The 19,416-nt window shown below is 36.4% G+C and overlaps 1 protein-coding gene across 2 annotated transcripts in view; it reads right to left on the bottom strand.

Moving 5' to 3' along the window:
* LOC145689063 (uncharacterized) overlaps nucleotides 1-19,416 on the bottom strand; it is a 98,967-nt gene that overhangs the window by 74,774 nt on the left and 4,777 nt on the right. Inside the window, exon 2 of one of the 2 annotated variants that reach the window (XM_081763190.1) lies at nucleotides 12,651-15,773. The exons of the other annotated variant lie outside the window; for it this stretch is intronic. Coding sequence (XP_081619316.1) covers nucleotides 15,224-15,773 — 550 coding nt within the window. The 3' untranslated portion in view covers nucleotides 12,651-15,223. Of the gene's footprint in view, nucleotides 1-12,650; nucleotides 15,774-19,416 lie in introns of those variants that run through there. 2 annotated transcript variants of the gene reach the window in all.

The raw sequence follows: 19,416 nt of genomic DNA, 5'->3' as shown, positions 1-19,416 counted from the left end.
CTAATCACTTCCAGTTGCCATTACAAGGTGACAAAGTTGCTCATTTTGGTGACTATAACTTGGGCTTAGATATGGATCAACAGTAAACATGGAATAACATCAGTCCCTTTCTCGATAATTCTATTCAAGGACTCGATTTGGGATAGTACAATATTCATAACGCGCGTAAAAATAACAGCTTAGGTTATGTTATCTCCATTTTTCCGACAGAATGTGTCATCTCATATAAAAAGTTGCTTCTCCCAGACCGCGCGTTCCCCGTTCCATATGTTACTCCCAACCAAAGAAGCCAGCAATCCAACTAAAAAAGAATGTTTGTGCCTGGCTGAAGGAAGGCCCCTTTGGCTGAAATTTGTAAAGTACTACAGGTGTTACAGTGGACACTTTTACTAGATGGAACAATAAACGAGACAGTGGGTTATTTCTCCGATGTTTTTAATGCAACAATAAATATTTTGTACTGTTCAAAAAGTAAAAACAATGAAATTTCCAACAAAGTACGGCGAACAGATTCGCCACACATTCCGAAATAAGAAAAACCTTTGGGAACTGTGGCGTGCATTTCCAAATGAACACATATCCTTAAAAGAATTTCTGATATAGGAATATAGCTATTGAGATGTAGCAAATACCTAAACTAGATTTAAAAAAATCAGACACCAGCATCAACAACACTAAACAATTTTGGTCTTAGGTCTAAAACTTCTAGCATACCTCTTGTAATGTACAATGATGCATCAGGTGCAGAAGTTGAGGGAAGAACATAAAATTTTAATGAGTTATTTTGTAATAAATTCAAAACTGCATAATCAACGTACTTCCCTATTTAATCCGTTTGCTCGTCCACTATATCTCATTTATCTATCACTTCTGCAGAGGATGAGTTACTGTTTTTCTCTCCGGTCTGAGAGCCTCTGGCCAGAACAATATAAGCAAAACCTTTCTGCGTTCGACGTCATCTATTATTTCTTTTCCGCTTTCACTCATTTTTCATAGATGCTTCAGGGAAATCTGTTTTCCCTGTTCTTGGAAAACAGCCCGTTTCTCTTCCATTTATAAAACTGGATTAACAAGTTATGTGTCATCCAAAAGCAGTATCTCGCTACCCTGAAACATATTAATCTTCTACGAGAAAATTATCAGACATCACTTCCGGTTCAGTACAATCGCAAAGTTGATATTGGAGGGTGGATGCCCCATCTGCCGTCAAAGGGAGGCAAAACGTGATTTTTTTTTGGTTCGCATTTACATAAAATGTAAGTAAAACTTTCATTATTTTTCAGTCGCTGTTTCATTTTTAACCTCCCTAACATCAAAAATAATACAGAAGACCACATCTGTACGAGCTAGCACTAGAACTAATAAATGAAAACCTGAAAGCTCGTTCTGAAACCTAAACTTTGAAAAAAAAAAAAAATTGCTGCTGTTCTTGGCAGAATACAGAAAGCAAAATACCGATGATGAACCTGTCTAACATATCGGAAGAAATATCTGCTACATCTCCTGGTCAAGAGAAAACAGAACTCACCTTGAATGTAATGATTGTGGGAAAAACGTGTTCAGAAGGCAGTGAACAACAACTACTACATGACAGCAATCTCAGAAAGGGGGCATTGCGTGGAGGTTGATTAACTTTGAATCCGCCTGGCATCTACATATTGTGGAAAAGCATGTGCAAAAAGCACTCAATGATTACTGCTACCTGCAATAAATATCAATATTATCACAGCTAGCTCAGTGACATGGATGTTGATTAGGTTAGATTCTGTTCTTTTGTGATTTGTTCAGTGTGTTCACTCATATTTAGCAGTGTTGTAATTTAAATTAAATTAAAAGTATACTTTTGGTCAACAATGATTTGTCTTAATTTAATAAACCTTAATGCTCCAGAGTATACATTTTGCATCATGTACAATGCTGAAATATGTGATTAATCGATGAGGCCGAATTGATGTCGTCGCCAGCGGAAATGCGAATTGGCAGTACTTGAGCGGATGAAAGTTAAGGAACGTGATATTTAAAGAATTTTACCGCAAACATTTCACAACTAAGATGTTTCGCATTTGTATATTTTATTACGTGTGTAACTTGACTATAGCATTATATGTAGAAACTTTATTTTTCAGTAAATCGTTCAACATATCTTGCATTGCAAAATGTGAGCTCCATATAAATCTTCTTTTCAACTGTGTGTGAGATTTTCATCTGTGTATTAAAACGTCCTGCCAAACTTGAACATATACCAAATACTTTTCTAAACTCGTCGTATGTGTGAAGTTTTCCACTTACGTATATTAAAATTTGTCTTGTCAAGCTTGAACGCGAAATAAAATGAGGCACTAGAATTAGAAGCTGCTAAATCGTTATCGCTAGATTTTAGAGGATCGCCCTTTAAACCTTATACAAATGTGTTAATATACAGTTATATTAATAAATGGACTAAAATTTTGTATGCCGTTTTGTTTTGACAGGTGTGACGTTTCCTTACAATACCAGATACGTACAAAGTAAGCAGAAGGCTTTTGAATAAAATTTAAAACCTGATTTATCAACAATAATAGTTAAGGAATACGAAACATAGCTATGTATATTCACTTTACATCATCATCCCGCGCTTCAGGAACGACAGTGAGCGAAAAAGAGTAGAAGATACTGTGTAACGAAGTTTTGGTACACAAACTCTTTTCGAACATACACCACGAATTTCCTTAAAAGTCATTAACACTTAAAATAAGAATGCCATTAAAGTCGCTTTAAAATCGAAGACGTTAACAACTGGAGTGAAATCATGTTCACTATTATTAATAGGTCTTCTTTTGGCACATACAACATTAATAAGATTTTTGCGTGAAGTTCGTCTGATCAGTTTAACCCTTGTGGAAGGGAAGAGTTGACTGATCGCTTCTTTTCTTTAATTTGACAAAGTTTTCGTCAATGAGCATGAAAAAATATCTTGGGAAATATAAATATATGCGGTCAAAACGGACCTGCGCTACCATGTATCGGCCAGCAAGATGCAGCCAAATCGCAGATGGTCCAGAAGGCCCTAGTGTTGGAATAGACATGGAACATGTTTGTTCTGCTGGATCTACACTTGTAGCTGATGATGAAGTTGCCCCTCATTATCAATGCCGCTTAAACTTGTTACCCCTAACTCTATTACATATATGAAAATTCAAGAAGGGGTACATATGGAGTCATTATTTTCAGATAAACATTTACTTGAGAAATCGTCATTCGAATCTTCCTCAGCGTCAGCCACTTTTTCACTATGCTACAATCTCTGTCACGGTAAGGCAGAAGCGCAGCTCGTAGAGGAGACGCGGCACCAACTTGCCGTAATATATGCCCCAAAATTACGAACTTGAACGTCTTCCAAAACACATTCCGTTACAAAGGGGAAATATGTCATTTGAAGGACTTAATGTTTCCTTTAATATTATTGTAAACCTGTTTTGTAGGCAATTTATTGATAACTTAACATTTTTTTTCAGAACTTGACTTACAATCTTGTGAGTGCGTCAAATCTTTTTATATATCCTACGTATAGTTACATGACTTGCCAAAGCTGATTCCAAACTAAATAATATTCAACACCATTTTCATGTTTGGTTATTGAACTGCTTTAATATTGCCATTCGCTAAATGTGAAGTGCCTGTAAATGTTTTTCTACTCTCCGTACGTGTGGTTATTGTCCTGGGTGATTTAACATGATTTGCTACGTGTTAACCTTGAGTAAATGCCGTCTACGCTCTTTGCATTCTGTGGTTTTTTACTTTGTTATTGAAATGTCTTCTAAGTTTGAGCGTAGGCTTTATCCTTTTCCACATTTTTTCACGTATGAAATTTTCTTTCTGTGGGTCGAAACGTATGAACCTTGAATAAAATCTTTTCCAGTGTCTTGACACGTGTGAGATTTTGCTCCTGTGTGGATTAACATGTGTATGACCAAATCTGAACGTCGACCAAATGACCCACCACACTCTTGGCATGTGTGATTCTTTTCTCCTGTGTGGATTAACATGTGTCTAGGCAAATGTGAACGTTTAGTGAATGCCTTACCACACTCTTCGCACGTGTGATGTTTTTCTCCTGTGTGGATTAACATGTGTCGAACCAAACTTGAACTTCGATTAAATCCCTTACCACACTCTTGGCACGTGCAAAGTTTTTCTCCTCCGTGGATTGACATATGTCTAGCCAAATATGAACGTTGTTTAAATGACCTACCACATTTTTGGCAAGTGTGATTTTTTTCTCCTGTGTGGATGAACATGTGTGTAGCCAAATGTGAACGTAGTTTAAATGCCTCACTGCACTCTTGGCATGTGTGGTGCTTTTGTCCTGTGTGGATTAACATGTGTGTAAGCAAATGTGAACGCTGATAAAATGCCTTACCACACTTTTCGCATATGTGAGGTTTCTCTCCTGTGTGGATTAACATGTGTCGAACCAAACTTGAACGTCAATTAAATCCCTTGCAACACTATAGGCAAGTGTACTTATTTTTTCCAGTGTGGATTAACATGTGTCTAACCAAACTTGAACGTCGAGTAAATCCCCTACCACACTCTTCGCAAGTGTGATTTTTTTCCCCTATGTGGATTGACATGTGTCTAGCCAAATATGAACGTTGATTAAATGCCTTGCCACAATCTGGGCAAGTGTACTCTTTTTCTCCTGTGTGGATTAACATGTGTGTAGCCAAACCTGAACGTCGTTTGAATCCCTTACCACACTCTTGGCATGTGTGATTCTTTTCTACTGTGTGGATTAACGTGTGTGTAACCAAACTTGAACGTCGATTAAATGACTTACCACACTCTTGGCATATGTGATCTTTTTCTCCTGTGTGGATTAATATGTGTGTAGCCAAATTTGAACGTTGATTAAATGCTTTACCACACTGTTGGCAAGTGTGATGTTTTTCTCCTGTATGTGTTTTACATTTCTGCAATGTTTTCAACAACAAATCGGAGTTTTCGTGAAATGTTCTTAATAGTTTGGCTTCGATTCTGTGTCAGGGGGCCAGCCTAATCCAACGTATCCTAAAATAACTCTAAACAAAATAATGAAAAAGATTTTAAGATCTAGTACGGGAGAAGTGGCAGGAGTGGGACACTTTTTAAATAATAATGTTTTGCACACGTATCAAGAATAAAAGAAAGAGAATGTTACCTTTATTTGATGGTCTGATACTTTGAGTTTATAGAGGATGAGTCAAAATAAGTGTTACAAGCTATTGTCCCGCGAACTATATCTCAAATAAGAAAAATATTATTAGTAAATATTCAATACAGAGGGGCCTAAAAACGACTCAAACATGAAGTCCCCCCGCCCCTCAATTTTGAAGGGAGGGGCATTTACGTGAAATGTTCAAATGAGAACATAGCTCGAGTAATATGTCGTTCGAAAGAGCTTGGAAAATTGAACCACTTTTGTAGGAAACGGTTTTTATATGGGGAAACGTTTTCAAGATTGTCCCCAAGAAGGATCCTGAATCAGCTAAAATTTCCAGTACTTTAAATCAGAAACGGCTGAGTAGAAAACGGTGAAACAAAAAATGAAAAAGGAAAAAAACTATAAGCAACGTTGAATGGTATTGCTGCGGTGTCCCCAGGGCCCCCATAACGTGGCCTGGGACCAGCTTGAAAATTTATAATGGGAATATAAGTTGGGTGATACCTTGTTTTATAGATCGTGGAAGGCCAAAGAGTTTAGTAGAGAATTTGTTTTGATTTTTGGCAAGCCAGTTTCAAAATGGAAACCGAAAATGGTTCCTCATTCAGATACAAAACGCAGTGTTCAAATTTAATATTACACGCCAATATCCAACGAACTATGCACCAAACAAGAAGAGTGTTAGTCCTCAATGTACAATACAAACGGCATAAAATATGTGTTAAACATCAGGATTCCACGTCCCCATTTTGGAGGAAGAGGTGCACGTGCAATTCTAAAATGCAACATAGGACGAGTGATACCTTCTTTGGTAGATCGTGAAACACCAAACTGCTTAGTATAAAATTAGGCCTTGTGTTTGACCCATTTTTAGGCCTGTGTGTATTGTATATTGACTCTTAACATATTTCTTATTTGATGCATACGTTGCTGGATATTAGCTTTGTAACATTCGTTTTGAATACTACTCTTTGTATCTGAATGGGGAACCATTTTCAGCGGCCATTTTGAAATAGGCTTGCCCGAAAACAATATAAGTTTTGTACTAAGCTGTTTGGTTTTCCACGATCTATCAAACAGGTATAACTCGATCTATACTCCCATTTGAAATTTTCAAGTTGGTCCGGGGTTCACATGATGGGAACAATGGGGACACCGCAACAATGCCACTCCACGTTGACTATGGCTTTTTCCTTTTTCATTTTTTGTTTCTACTCAGATGTTTCAGACTTATAAGTTATAACAATATGGATCGACATGAACTTTTAAATCAACCCTCGTATTTCTCAACGCCGATTTTTAGAAGTAAAACGCAACCAGCTACTATTTGAAGGAGAAAGAAGCACAGAAATTTTGTCACCCAAAAGGTGCCTCATTTTGCCAGACAATTCTGCTTCCTCCCGTCAGCCCAAATTAGGCGAGGAATTTTGTTACACTTATGCTCGACGCCCACGCAGTATAAACTCATGCAGTGATGACGGATTTTACGTAATAATTTAATTTTTGTACATAATCATTAATTTTATGTTTTATTGGGATTATCAGTGTTTTTAATGTGGTTTCAATTGAGCCATGGATCATTCATTATATAGCATCAGTGAAACTGTGAAGTGAAAATTAAGTGTTTTCTATATTTTAGTTTGGTGGAGTATTCTTGCGCCGTTGAATAGGTAACGAACTGACGAAAAAAAAAAGGCATGAGGAGAGCATCGATGGACCTGGCAGCGCTGAGACATGTGAGAGAGATGCTCCAACAGGAATAAAACCAACACGCAGTGAAATTTTATTTTCATGAAAAGCAAAATCTGCCAGAGATAAAAATTGAAAAGTTCGAAGAAAGTTATTTTTATAAATTTTGTGATGTCAAGATATTAATATTTTGATGTGCTACTACGGATCTTACAATTGAAGATTTTGAATAACTTTTCGTATTAGAGCGATGGGAATGCAGTGCTGCGCTGATTTTCATAGTTTTCGAACTAACCACAATAGTTCGGTGACGAATATCGTGCGCGTTAACGGTGCTGTCCCGTAATCGCGTCATTAATGTGCCAATTCGGTTTTGAGTGAAATGTAATCAATAATTTGAAAATATTAATGTGTTGTTTTAAAGCCATATGTGATTTGTGTAGTGAAAGTGAATATTAATACAAAGTTTACCTACAAATTCTCATTATTTTCTTGAAAATAAGAATATAATAATAATATTGTATATTTGATAATTTTGTGCTTTCTTCTTATCGGCTGATAAATGTCAACCTAAATGGATATTTAATTTGATCAAACCAAACATCTATTTTGTATTTCGCTGCTCATCTGGTGTTGAACTAGCATATGGATCCCATTTTCTGTATTTTATTATAGGTTTTGATGATGTTGTCCACAGCATGACACGGCAGTGATGGTGGGCACACGGCAAATGTCTAGTTTATTATAACGCTCGGATCCGGAGACCGTGCGAGAGAATTTTTGTTGTCTTGCCAGTATTTCAATTCGTAAATTTTTTATCCATAAAACTGAATAATATCTTGAAGTGGTTTTCTCATTTGAAAGGTCCAAGGTTCGAACCCATACTTTTATGTCTGGCTTTCCCAATCTGGGATACACAGGGTTTCAACCCAATACTATTATAAAATTGGCTCACCCGAACAAAAACGTATACGGATCCAATAGGAATATTAGCTCCGACCTACCAATACTCTTATAAAGTACTAGAAATTTTATCTGACATGAGACCATTTTGGGGGGCCATCTTGAAAACGGTGACCCATATCAAATATTGTTTCCTACAAAAATTGTTACATTTTCGAAGCTCTTTCAAACGAGGTATCACTCGACCTATGTTCCCATTAGAACATTTCACGTTCATTACCTTCCCACAAAATGAGGGAACCTCCTGCTTGACTCATTTCTTAGGCACCTCTGTATTGTACATTGACTCCTAATATTTTTCTTGGTGTATAGTTCGCGAGATATTTCTTGTAACACTTATTTAAGTACATAAATAAACTATAGTTATTTTATATATAAACTAACTGCGTTTTAAGTTGAAGTACTCTGAAAATAATGAATTATTTTAGGCAATACCCGAATTGTTTCATTCTTGTCGACCCTAGAGTGGAGTGGGACAGAATAAAATGATATTCAGAAATAAAACAAAGTGGCGAGAAATGCAGTATATTATATTGCTATACTGAAAGTGATAAAACAACATTGTGTACTACGCTATCATCCTACTAAATATATCAGTTTGAGAATAAGAATAATAGTTCTGCCAATAAAGATAAGCAGGCATCTTACCACTTTCCTGTGTGACAAGAGTTTCGCTTTTTTATCATTAAATCCAAAAATAAGGCTAAAGCCGAAAATTAGAATTAAAAAGAAAAGAAAATACGCCAACAAAACAATGCACATGTTGTCGTAGTGAAGTTCGATTCTTCCGGGACAGTTTACAGCGAATATGAAAACAAATTGAATTACAAGACGACAAGAACAATCGCTATTCTAGAGGTTACTGTTTAATGGATGTTATATGCAGAGAAGTCAAGGCAAAACGAATACGAAGACTGTATACGTGCTGTTACCTTACCCATGACAGAAGAAGATAATTTCAGAACTATATTTGGAAGCTCAACCGAACTAGTATCTTGCTGTTTACTAGAAACAAATTTAGAATATCCGACTTTGTAACGTATAACTTTTACTTCGCATCCACTGCTCTAAACATTTTAGAAAATTTCTACATTATACACTACACACTTTTTGACAAAATTAAAGAAGTATAATATTACAGTTTTCAACATTGATATTAGTGTTTTCCCATCCTATTTCGTTCATTGGTAGACCAAATACTAAAGGATATATCAACACACTGTTCTCGGAAGAAAATACTGTCTTCGATTAAGGACTCTGTATAAATCTTCCTATTACTTATTGTAAATGAATTCTAATACCGACATCTCTTTCGCCTTTGCTTTGCAAAGCCTTCTTCTTTGGTTTAATCTTTTCTGCAGTTGCTGTTAGTATTCTTGTTCAACCACTACTCTTTCTCCCACGGTTGGTTTTATTAAGAGGGGTAGGCAGCCTTCGGATAAGGACGGATATTCTGAGTGGTTACTAACGCAGTGGAAGATATTGCTGCAGAATATAAAAGATGTAGTTTCTTGGATAGCTGTAGTAAGGGAGCCTTGAGGCAGAATCTCTGATGAACCATGGTCCATACCCTCAGATACGCCAGCAACATTCTGCCTGGTAAGTTTGTCTATATTTTTTGCTGGTGAAACGGTGCGTTTCTGTTCAACGAGGGATTTGGACAGTCATTTACTAAAGATATCAGGAATTAGTTTTCTGTAAAAGAAACACTGTTGAAAGGGTATATTTAAGTCTTTTTAAATCCAGATATGATATTCTATTGTGTCATAGCACAGGGGTATACCCGTCCTATAAACTCATCAATTAAATAAGGAGAAACAGCTTTTCCTGCATTATTAGCCAGTCAGTCATTGCACACCTGATTGTAATGGGTCTTTAGAGGTCCATAAGCGAAACTTCCAACAGTTGCAGTTTGTTACTGCAATGCGGGGGGAAAATGTTCATAACGCTATTTTGGTAAGAAGTTTTCGTGGTGATCGAGGAGCAATATGATTGGATTTTCTTCCGAATATTTTGAAATTTAGTTAATGTGTTCTAAACAAACACCAAATATCTCAGCAATCATCCATCCAGTGATCCTCTCTAATTTCAAGCTTTGAGGTAGTATTTTCTTCAGGAGGAAATTCTTGTACCCTACTCTCGAATATAGAAAACTCGAGAAATGCTATTTCTAACTGCATTGAGGGTACATAGCACTGTCACTTGTTCAGCACGTTCCGTTCAAGTTACCTGTCCCACTTGTTTCTGTCCTCGTTAAGCTATCACTCGTGGTATTCTGTGTATAGTACTAAATCCAGTTTGATCACAGTTAAAGGTACACTTCAGAGTGAACTTACATTTCTCATATGATAACTTCAAATTGTTCAAAAAGTCGTTCACGTTCTACTTATTGAAGCTGGTACTTCTTGATAAACTTTTGATTCCAGAGATCGCAGTGACAACTGAGTGGGATGCTCCATAAAACCATTAAGCCAGTCGTATCCCGCACTTTTGTGCACAGTTTAAGATTCCGGCATATTCTTCTTCAAGGCATTTGCATATGCGTAAGCCAAAGTTCGTACCTGCCTCGTTCTAAGCCCATAGTTCGTCTTACCTGCGCTAACGAGAGTTTCCCACAAAAAAGATTTCCTTGAAATATTAGAGCATCTCTATTTGAGTCCTCCTTGTACTTTTTAATATGTCTAGCAAAGGCTGATTTCGATATGATGTGTTCTCTTGCTACCTCTCATATACTCTTCTTTTTCTCTCTTACTATCTCTATGGCTTGCAGAGTATCACTGTTTGTTGTTTGTATGTAGTCTAGGTTTATCTTCTTCCACTTGCGTGGCATTTTTCTGAAACACAGATGTGAAAAAGTACTAAATAAATATAGCGTTAGCCAAGCGGAAACACAGGAATTACAATAAAGGTCTCATCCTGAAGCAATATCTCGCTACCCTGAAACATATGAATCCTCTACGAGAAAATTACCGAAAACATTACTTCCGGTTCAGTACAATGCCAAAGTTGGTATTGGAGGGTGGATGGCCCATCTACCATCAGAGGTAGCCAAAACGTGATTTTTTTTTGGTTCGGATTTACATAAAATGTAAGTAAAATTTTTATTACGTTTCAGTCGCTGTTTCATTTTTAACATCCCTAACATAAAAAATAATACAAGAAGACCACATCTGTATGAATTAGCATTAGTACTAATAAATAAAAACCTGAAAGCCCGTTCTGAAATATCAACTTTGAAAAAAAAATTGCTGCTGTTCTTGGGACAATATAGAAAGCAAAATACCGATGATGAACCAGTCTAACATATCCGAAGAGATATCTGCTACATCTCCTTGTCAAGACAAAACAGAACTCGCCTTCAATGTAATGATTGTGGAAAAAATGTGTTCAGAAGGCACTCAACAATTTCTACTACTTGCAATACATGCCAGCAATCTCAGAAAGAGGGCAGCGACATGGAGATTGATTAATTTTGAACTCGCCTGGCATCTACATATTGTGGAAAAACATGTGCAAAAAGCACTCAATGATTACTGCTCCCTGCAATAAATATCAACATTATCACAGCTAGCTCAGTGACATGGATGTTGATTAGGTTAGATTCTGTTCTCTTGTGTTTTGTTCAGTGTGTTCACTCATACTCTGTTGTAATTTAATTTAAAGCAAAAGTATACTTTTGGTCAACAATGATTTGTTTTAATTTACTAAACCTAAATGCTCCAAAACATACATTTTGCATCATGCACAATGCTGAAATATGTGATTAATCGATGGCGGCCGAATTGACGTCATCGCGAGTGGAAACGTGAATTGGCAGTACGTGAGCGGATGAAGGTTAAAGAACGTGATATTTAACTAACTTTATCGCAAGCTTTTCACAACTAAGATGTTTCGCATTTGTATATTTATCACGTGTGTAATTTGACTATACCATTTTATATACAAACTTTTTTTCAGTAAATCGTTTCACATATCTTGCTATATCTTATGGACTTCATGTAAACGGTTTTCACAATTATGCATAGTCATCTTTTACCGGTATTAAATAGCATGTTTCCCCAAAATTGAACTTCGACTATTCCAATCTTCATAGTCTTGACACGAGCAGTTCCTCCCCATGTGTATTAATATATCTGTTGCAAAATATAAATTTTATTAAGTCGTTTCTACACACTTAGAACGCTTTAGTTTTTAATATGTTTTCTCCTGCGTGTTTTAACATATGCATTGCAAAATGTGAGCTCCATATAAATCTTCTTTTCAACTGTGTGTATTCATGTGTAAGAGATTTTCATCTGTGTATTAAAATGTCCTGTCAAACTTAAAAATACTTTTCTAAACTCGTCGTATGTGTGGTTCTCCACTTAGTATATTATAATTTGTCTTGCCAAGCTTGAACGCGAATAAAATGAGGCAGTAGAATCAGATGCTGCTAGCTCGTTATTGCTAGATTTTACAGGATCGCGGTTTAAACCTTATAGAAATGTGTTGACATACAGTTATATTAATAAATGGACTAAAATTTTGTATGCTGTTTCGTTTCGACACGTGTGACGTTTTCTTACAATACCAGATACGCACAAGATAAGGAGAAGGCTTTTGAATAGAATTTAAGACCTGATTTAACAACTTTTCTTATAAAACGGGTGAAAAGTTGGTAAGTCAGTAAGTCAGCTAACAGCTTCTGAATACACAATGAAGAATAGGTAAGGAATACGAAACATAGCTATGAACTTTATTTTTAGCAACCCAGATGCATATTCACTTTACATCATCATCCCGCGCTTTAGAAACGACAGTGAGCGAAAGAGAGTAGAAAATACTGTGCAACGAAGTTCTGGTACACAAACTCATTCCGAACATACACCACGAATTCCGTTATTGTCAATAACACTTCAGATAGGAATGACATTAAGGTCGCTTTAAAATCGAAGACGTTAACAACTGGAGTGAAATCATGTTCACTATTATTAGTGAGTCTTCTTTTGACACATACAACCTTAATACGATTTTTGCGTGATGTTCATCTGATCAGTTTAACCCATGTGGAAGAAAGGACGACTTGATTTTTTGATCGCTTCTTTTCTTCAATTTGCCATAGTTTCCGCAAATCAGCATGAAAAAATGTCTTGGGAAATACAGGGTGCGGCACGTAAAACCGGCCCGTCGTAATATTCTGGTATATTGTGTTTTTGCCAACACTTAAATAATCTACCTTCCTACCAAGAGATGGCGTGTCGAGGTCGGGTCGACTTACGTGACCTGCAGCAGTGACGTGCAGCCGCAGCCAGTGAAACTTGTCGAAACCAGTTGAGAAAAAGGCATCACTGTTTTAAGCATGGTGAGTGTCAGTGTGTGATAATGCCGTATTCGATACCCGAGCGTGTTGCCATTCTTGAAGGGTTCACTCTCACTGGATCTTTTGTGAAAACAAAGAATTTGTTTCGGGAAAAATTTCCAGGACGTTCTGTGCCACCAAAAAGCATCATACAGGAATTGATTGAAAAATGGCGGCGTACAGGATCGGTTCAAAATGCTCCCAGGAACAGACGACCATCTGTCTGCACACCTGAATTAAAGATGCAGGTGGAGGAGATAATGACAAGAAGTCCTCGAAAGTCAACCAGGAGGTTGAGTCAACAGGTTCATACGAGTGAGAGAAGTTGCAGACGTGTTTTAAGGGGACTGAAGTTAAAACCATACCGGATAAGTGTTGTGCAAGAACTGAAGGAGCCTGACCTGCAGAAGAGGGTGCATTTCTGTTCATGGCTGTTGATCAATGTCACCAGACTTGTCCACGTGTGACTTTTACTTATGGTGACTGTTAAAAAGAAGAGTATACGAAACAAATCCACACACAATTGAAGAACTCAAGACCTGGATCCAGAATGTCGCCAATAACATTACAACACCAGAACTGACAAGCGTATATATGAATCTCCTCAATCTTGCTCACATGTGTGTTGAAGTGGGCGGAGTACACTTTCAGCACCTGCTGTGGAGGCTGCTGTGAAGGTGAGTAGTCATATTCAATACATTACATTTCATTTATGTGTTGTAGTTAATCATATTCAATACATTACATTTCATTTTATGTGTTCAATTTACGGGTCGGTTCTACGTGCCGCACCCTGTATAAATATATGCGGTAAAAACGGGCCTGCGCAACCACTTATGAACCAGCAAGATGCAGCCAAATCGCGGATGATCCAGAAGGCCCTACTGTTGTAATGGACATGGAACATGTTTGTTCCGCTGGATCTACTTGTAGCTGATGAGGAAGATGCACCCTGATTATCGATGTCGCTTAAACTTATTTTCGTTATCTCCATTACATTAATGAAGACTCAAGAAGGGGTATATTTGAAGTCATTATTTTCAGATAAACATTTACTTGAGGAATCATCATTGGAATCTTCCTCGGCGTCAGTCATTTTTCACTATGCTACAATCCCTGTGACGGCAAGGCAAAAGCGCAGCTCGTAGAGTAGATGCGGCACCAATTTGCCGTAATATCTGCCAAAATTACGAATTTAAAACATGTCTTTCAAAACACTTTCCGTTACAAAGTGGAGGTATACCTAATATATCCTTTAATATTATTGTAAACCTCTTTTGTAGGAAATTAATCGTGAACTTATCATTTTTTCAGAACTTAACATCTTGTGAGTGCGTCAAATCTTTCTATATCCTATGTATAATTACATGTCTTGCCAAACCTGATACCAAACTATATCCTATTCAACACCGTTTGCATGCTTGGTTATTGAAATGTTTAATATTGCCACTTGCCAAATGCGAAATGCCTGTAAATATTTTTCTACACTCTCAGTACGTGTGGTTATTGTCCTGTGTGAATTAACATGTGATTTACTATGTGTGAACCTTGAGTAAATGCAATCTTTGCTCTGTGGTCTTTTACTTTGTTACTGAAATGTCTTCTAAGTTTGAGAGTAGACTTTACACTTTTCCACATTTTTTCGCGTGTAAATTCAGTTCCAGCGTCCTTGCACGTGTGATGCTATTCTTCTTTGTAGATTAACATGTGTGTAGCCAAACGTAAACGTTGATTAAAAGCTAAACGACACTATCGGCACGTGTGATGCTTTTCCCCTGTGTGGATTAACGTGTGTCTAGTCAAATGTGAACGTCGATTAAATGACTTACCACACTCTTGGCAGGTGTGATGTTTTTCTCCCGAGTGGATTGATGTGTGTCTAGTCAAATCTGAGCGTCGATTAAATGATTTTCCGCACACTTGGCAAGTGTGATTTTTTTCTCCTGTGTGGATTAATATGTGCGAAACTAAATTTAAGCGTAGATTAAATGACTTGCCACACTCTTCGCATGTGTGATGCTTTTTTCCTGAGTGGATTGATATGTGTCTAGTCAAATCTGAACGTCTTTTAAATGATTTGCTGCACACTTGGCAAGTGTGATTTTTTCTCCTGTGTGGATTAACATATGTCTAGTCAAATCTGAACGTCGATGAAATGACCAACCACACTCATGGCATGTGTGATGCTTTTCTCCTGTGTGGATTAACGTGTGTCTAGTCAAATGTGATTGTCGATTAAATGATTTACCACACTCTCGGCATGTGTGATGCTTTTCTCCTGTTTGGATTAACATGTGTTTAGCCAAACTTAAACATACACGTATTTTCTTTCCACATACCCCGGAGATGTGGGATTTCTCACTTGTATGCAGTAACTTACCCCTTGACATATTTGAGCTTTGACTAAAGCGTTCATCAGTGTTTTGGTACGTATGACGCTTTCCACTTTCCTGTGTCAGCATATGTCTTGACAAACGCGATCGATGAAAACTTTTGCCAAACTGCATCGAAGTATGAGATTCCTGATCTGAATGAGAAATGGCTTTCTTCAATATAATAAACGTATTCTCTTCTCCGTGGGAAGCATATACGTTATCGGGCCTGTAACATATTCAACAAACAACGAAATGTGATTGGAGATAATGATTAAGTAGCATAAAAAAAATGTCATAATTGGCTATATTTCATGATAAAATTACCCTCAATTTTTTTTTATTACATGAAATATTGTAGAAATATCAACTGGAGTACCATTGAGAAGTCTCCATATCTTTCTACTTTCAAAATAAGAGCCTGTAGCTTTTTCAATATATCAAATTCAACAATCATTTGTATCGTGGTGGTCATAGGTCATTGACAATGTAATGGTGACTGCTTTGAAACAAATGTAGAGTATGAGAAGTAAATGTCATATCTGTAGCTTCGTGTGGAGAAAAACAAATTTTTGATCTAAGGGTTTAAGAACAACTCAACTTTTTAATAAAAACTCTACCAAAGATTATTCACTTATATTATCATAAAAGGAACACGCAAGTCATTTTGAAAAAAACAAAAAAGTAACATACAACTTTCCAAGCTGAGGCAGAGAAACTTAACGTAACCAGACTAAAGATGAATCGTTTAAGCGTAGTGATCCTGGTTCAGTGGTCTAGACACTTGACCGGTAAACTGGAGGTTCTTCCACCGAATACACGTCGAGCAACTTTTTTTTCTCTAATTTAGGAATTTTGTTTGCGATTGATCGGCAGACAGACTTTTATTACATTCAAATATTTGAATACTCGTATATTCAATACTTGAACTATCCAATTTTCAGGAATAATACTAGTAAAAATAATAATTATCTCGTGAAATATTTAAACAATAAAAAAATATTATCGCACAGGTCATACCATTACAACCAGAAACGTGATATTACAAAAAAATATTTCGTTTTTCTGTAGTGCTGCCCATGAAAAGACGAATTTCTTATCTCCATTCTAAAACAATCCGAACAAAATCGAGATGAGGCTTAACATTTTAATTCGAGATGGGACAAGGGACAAGGCTAACTCACAATATCTTCACGCTTTAAAGATGAGAATCGAGACGAAATGAACAGTATCGTAAACATTGCTCGTCTCATCTCGATTCTCGAAAGGGTAGGGTATATGCCACTCTTTAGGTAACAATTGCTCTGTAGATTGAATTTTATATATTATTTTCTTACTTTGTATTATGGTCCGTATGTATATATATATATATATATATATATATATATATATATATATATATATATATATATATATATATATATATATTAGCAAAGCTTATATAGTTACATCTGCAAACTCCACAAGTTAGTTTATTATAACCCTTAGTGTTAAATGATATTCAGTTGTTTTTTTTACAGTTATTTTCCTGAAATCGTGCAATACAATATTTTCTACAGGAAACTTTAGCGGAGAGCTTTCGATTAAATTTGAGTAGCTGCAGAAATGTCTCAGGAAGGTACGGAATCCCTTCTCCGAATCCCCTACGTTTAAGTAAGTTTTGCCAAATTTCAGGGCAACTTTAAAACTTTTAATACCATTATCATTATTATTATTATTATTATTATTATTATTATTATCATTATTACTGAAGTGTTGTAAATTTAATGCTTGAACCTGTTGCACCCAACTCCCGTTTAGTGAGTATTGTGCTGAACAAACACCGTGTGTATTGGTTTTCTCCGTGTTCCGCTTCCTTCCACTTTCTTTTTGGAATATTTCTTTCATTCTCATCATCGACTTCTATAGCTTATCCGGCATAACCATTACTTAAAATATTTTCTTACGGCTCTTGTGAATTCAGAATCCCTACTTTCTACACGAAATTTGTCTCGAAACTTTCCATTATAACATTTGGCTAGTTGTAGGGACGTATGGATAGGGTATGTCCTGATGGTCCTGACATTTCCCCCAATCCCGACTATTTTGGAACTTTTGGCTAAGACTACCGGCGATTTTACAGGCTTTAATAACCTGTGTCCTCGTATGGAATTTCCTATCTATATTATTATTATTATTATTATTATTATTATGACTGAATATTTGATACCTCAATATTACGTCCAACTGCAATGCAAATAAGCATACTCAAATTACGAAAATGAAAATAAATTTTTTTTATCCCTCTATAAGGAGGTATTGAGTTATAAGAGATACTTCAAGAGAGTTTATAAGAGAGGAAAAAGGTGTCAGCTACTTGACAATAAGAAATTCGAAACTTCGGATGCCTTAAAAGAAGCTAAGTAGGATTTGTCTTCATCACAATACTCTTTCTAAGTAACACCCTTTATTTGGGTAAAAGATGTTGGATTATGGATACGTTATACTGAAATATCATCAAAATATACAATTGAAATGGTTACTATTTATAAATTTTCTTGAACAAATATGTGGAACATGTTGAAAATGGAGAACGAAAACATTATTATTGTTTCTAATATGAGTAGAAGGACAGTTAGGTACAATTCAGGCAATTTTTTGACTCATAGGTCTGAAGGATGACCCATTTATATTCATGAATTGTTTTTGAAACAAGCGAAGTTTTCAGACAGTAGGAATCTACATTGTGACGTAATGTAATTAGTTTTTCCTGTGAAAAACGTCATTTCAACTCTAACTTGTAAGAACAAGAGAAATTGACAATTTTACATTATATTATACATCAGAAATATTAAATTCTAAATTATATATTTTTCTGAATATCCTCGGAGAGAATCGAACCGCGCACCCCTAACACACACAGCAAATGCTCAAGTCACTACCCTAAGAACGCTCTTTTAATTAAGAATTGCGAATTGCTGTTTTATATAAGAGTTTCTATGTAGCGAATTTCAAACGTGCTATTAACCATGAATCACTGATTTTGGTCAAGGTAACATAGTGTAGTTTAGAGAATTCAACATTAAATTTTAAAAAGACCCAAAGTATCTCCGTAACTTATCTCTATTATATTCGGTTATTCTTGATTTACAGGTGTTTCCAATAACCTTGAACGACAGGGACACGAACACAGATACATCGAGGACATTTAATATTTAAAATCTTTCCAATCGGGAATCGAGAGTGAGACTCCGCATAATAAACAATCTGATGTGTGGGGTGCCTGGTTCGTTCCCAAGGCAAGTAAGGTTGAGACTGACTCGTGCTTGTGGGTTATCTCGGGATACTCCGACTTTGTCATTCCAAGAATTCGTGCATCATAGTTCACTTGCTTTAATCATAGTCTTTTTTCACCTAACAGGCATAATCGTAGGACATTAAAGGATTTAATTTTCGAACTGTTAACTCAAACCAATCCGAATCAAAAAAGTTGTATTTTCTATTGGTCATTAACGTTTTCTCACGAAAATTATGTAGAAAACGTCACGGCGAATCGTAATTCTATTCAAAAATGAAACTGCAGACTAGTAATAATTAAACCTAAAATGTAACCAATACATATCCTTTGAAACTTTTCCAAAATCTGCACGGATATTCCGGAAAGTGCCACTGTTGGAGTTGTTCGTTGAATCGGTGGGTCAAAAGCATATGACCCACTGCGACCAACCACCACCACCATGACACACTACGACCCACCACTCACCATGAACCACTGCGATCATGACCCAGAAGTATAATTCTTCTGCACAGGAAACCACAGATATGAAAGATTTAATTCTCGTAAGCTGCATTTGTTTCAAAGCAGTCGCCATTACCTGGTCAAAGAATTAAGT

The sequence above is a fragment of the Thermobia domestica genome, chromosome 7 (assembly GCF_964235325.1).
Source record: "Thermobia domestica chromosome 7, izTheDome1.hap1.1, whole genome shotgun sequence".
NCBI lineage: Eukaryota > Metazoa > Arthropoda > Insecta > Zygentoma > Lepismatidae > Thermobia > Thermobia domestica.
This window is presented reverse-complemented; position numbering and strand designations above follow the sequence as displayed.